This window comes from Centruroides sculpturatus, unplaced genomic scaffold (assembly GCF_000671375.1).
Source record: "Centruroides sculpturatus isolate CEXI.00-Female unplaced genomic scaffold, Cexi_2.0 scaffold3425, whole genome shotgun sequence".
NCBI classification, from domain to species: domain Eukaryota; kingdom Metazoa; phylum Arthropoda; class Arachnida; order Scorpiones; family Buthidae; genus Centruroides; species Centruroides sculpturatus.
In genome coordinates, this window is record NW_019387569.1 from 428 (window position 1) to 2,037 (window position 1,610).

A 1,610-nucleotide genomic window follows, 5' to 3' on the forward strand; every position below is an offset into this window, starting at 1 on the left:
TCAATATATTTATTTTGTTTGTACAAAATAAAAAAATAATTTTTAACGATGCAATAGTCTTCGTTAGGCTTAACATCGATGGAAATTCAACGCGAAGCGACACGCAACAGAGAAAAATGTCAAGATGGGATAAATTAATATATTTTTTCGTGCATAATCGGTTATCCGAAACACCGATCTTCCGAACAACCCCAGTCCCCAATTGATTCGGATAATCGACGCTGTACTGTATCTATTTATTTTAAAACATTATTAATTGTTTTATATGACAGAAAATTTATAGAATTTTCTTGTATTTATTTTTATGCATTTTTAATGTGCCATTGTTTTAAAGAATGGTTATGGTACAACTGAAATAGAATCAGTCTGCATAGGAGATCCGTCTACAGACAAATATTCAGGAAAACCTGTCGAACATGTCGAAGTATGTCAATTTAAATTATCTACATATACTTATTTTTCAATCTGTAGCGATGATTTAATTCTTATTGTAGGTCAAAATTGTCGACAAAGACGGAAACGTACTCCCATTTAACACTAAAGGAGAAATTCTGTGTAGATCTCCATACGTATTTCTCGGCTATTGGGAAGACAAGGACAAAACTGACGAAGTGCTGGATAGTTCCAAATGGTATCATTCCGGGTACGATGCTATTTTCTATACAAAATGTATTGCTCTTGTGTATGTAAATGAATTTGTCATGTGAATTTGTGTAGTGATATCGGTAGCATGGACGAAGACGGTAACATTTGCGTAACTGGAAGAATTAAGGATCTTGTCATAAGAGGTGGTGAAAATATATATCCTCAAGAAATCGAAAATTTACTTATTAAACACCCTGCTGTCTCCGAAGCATACGTAAGCAAATAAATTACTGTGTTTTCTTTTAAAAATCATTAAATTATATGTTTAAAAACCTATAGGTTGTGGGAGTTCCAGATATAAGAATGGGAGAAGAGTTGTGCGCCTGCATTCAACTGAAACCTAATCAAGGAATTAAAGAAAAAGATGTTAAAGAATTCTGCAAAGACAAGGTAAATTGCCTCGATTTGATAATAATTTCTGTCAATTTATTGAGTATTTAATTTAAGTTATGGTGTTTATTGATATTTATTTTAACCAGATAAGCAAGTTCAAAATCCCAAAATACATCGTAGTCGTTGAAGAATTTCCGAAAACGGAAAGCGGAAAAATTCAAAAGTATAAGCTTCAAGAACAATGTACAAAATTACTGAAATTATAATTACGAGATCGTTTTATTTTTAAAACGTATATTTAATTGGAATGTGTTTATATCAAATGAACGATGTTTTGTATTAATTAAAGTATTTATAGTATGATATTTCTTATCTTTCAGGTACAATTATGTATAGCTTAAAATTAGAGAAAACTTGTTGTAACATATTTAATGAATGACAAAAAGTTTATAATGGTTAAATAACCATTATAAAGTTTACCGACTTAGCCAAAATCATATAAAGAAATAATATTAAAGTCAGTTGGCAAATAGCTTTAAATGTTCATAAATCGTAATCCATAAATTCAAAAAAATGATTTTTAACATTTAAAAAAGTTATTCAATACAAAAAGACAAGTGGAGCAAAGCGTT

The 1,610-nt window shown here is 29.8% G+C and overlaps 1 protein-coding gene across 1 annotated transcript; it reads left to right on the forward strand.

Moving 5' to 3' along the window:
• Positions 1–316: 316 nt before the first annotated feature.
• On the forward strand, positions 317–1,312 carry LOC111616497 (acyl-CoA synthetase family member 2, mitochondrial-like; the record flags this gene model as incomplete). Its single annotated transcript, XM_023357901.1, has 5 exons — positions 317–424; positions 495–643; positions 718–859; positions 925–1,035; positions 1,125–1,312. Coding segments are annotated over 5 exons (630 nt in total), but the record flags the coding sequence as incomplete, so codon positions are not given.
• Positions 1,313–1,610: the final 298 nt, after the last annotated feature.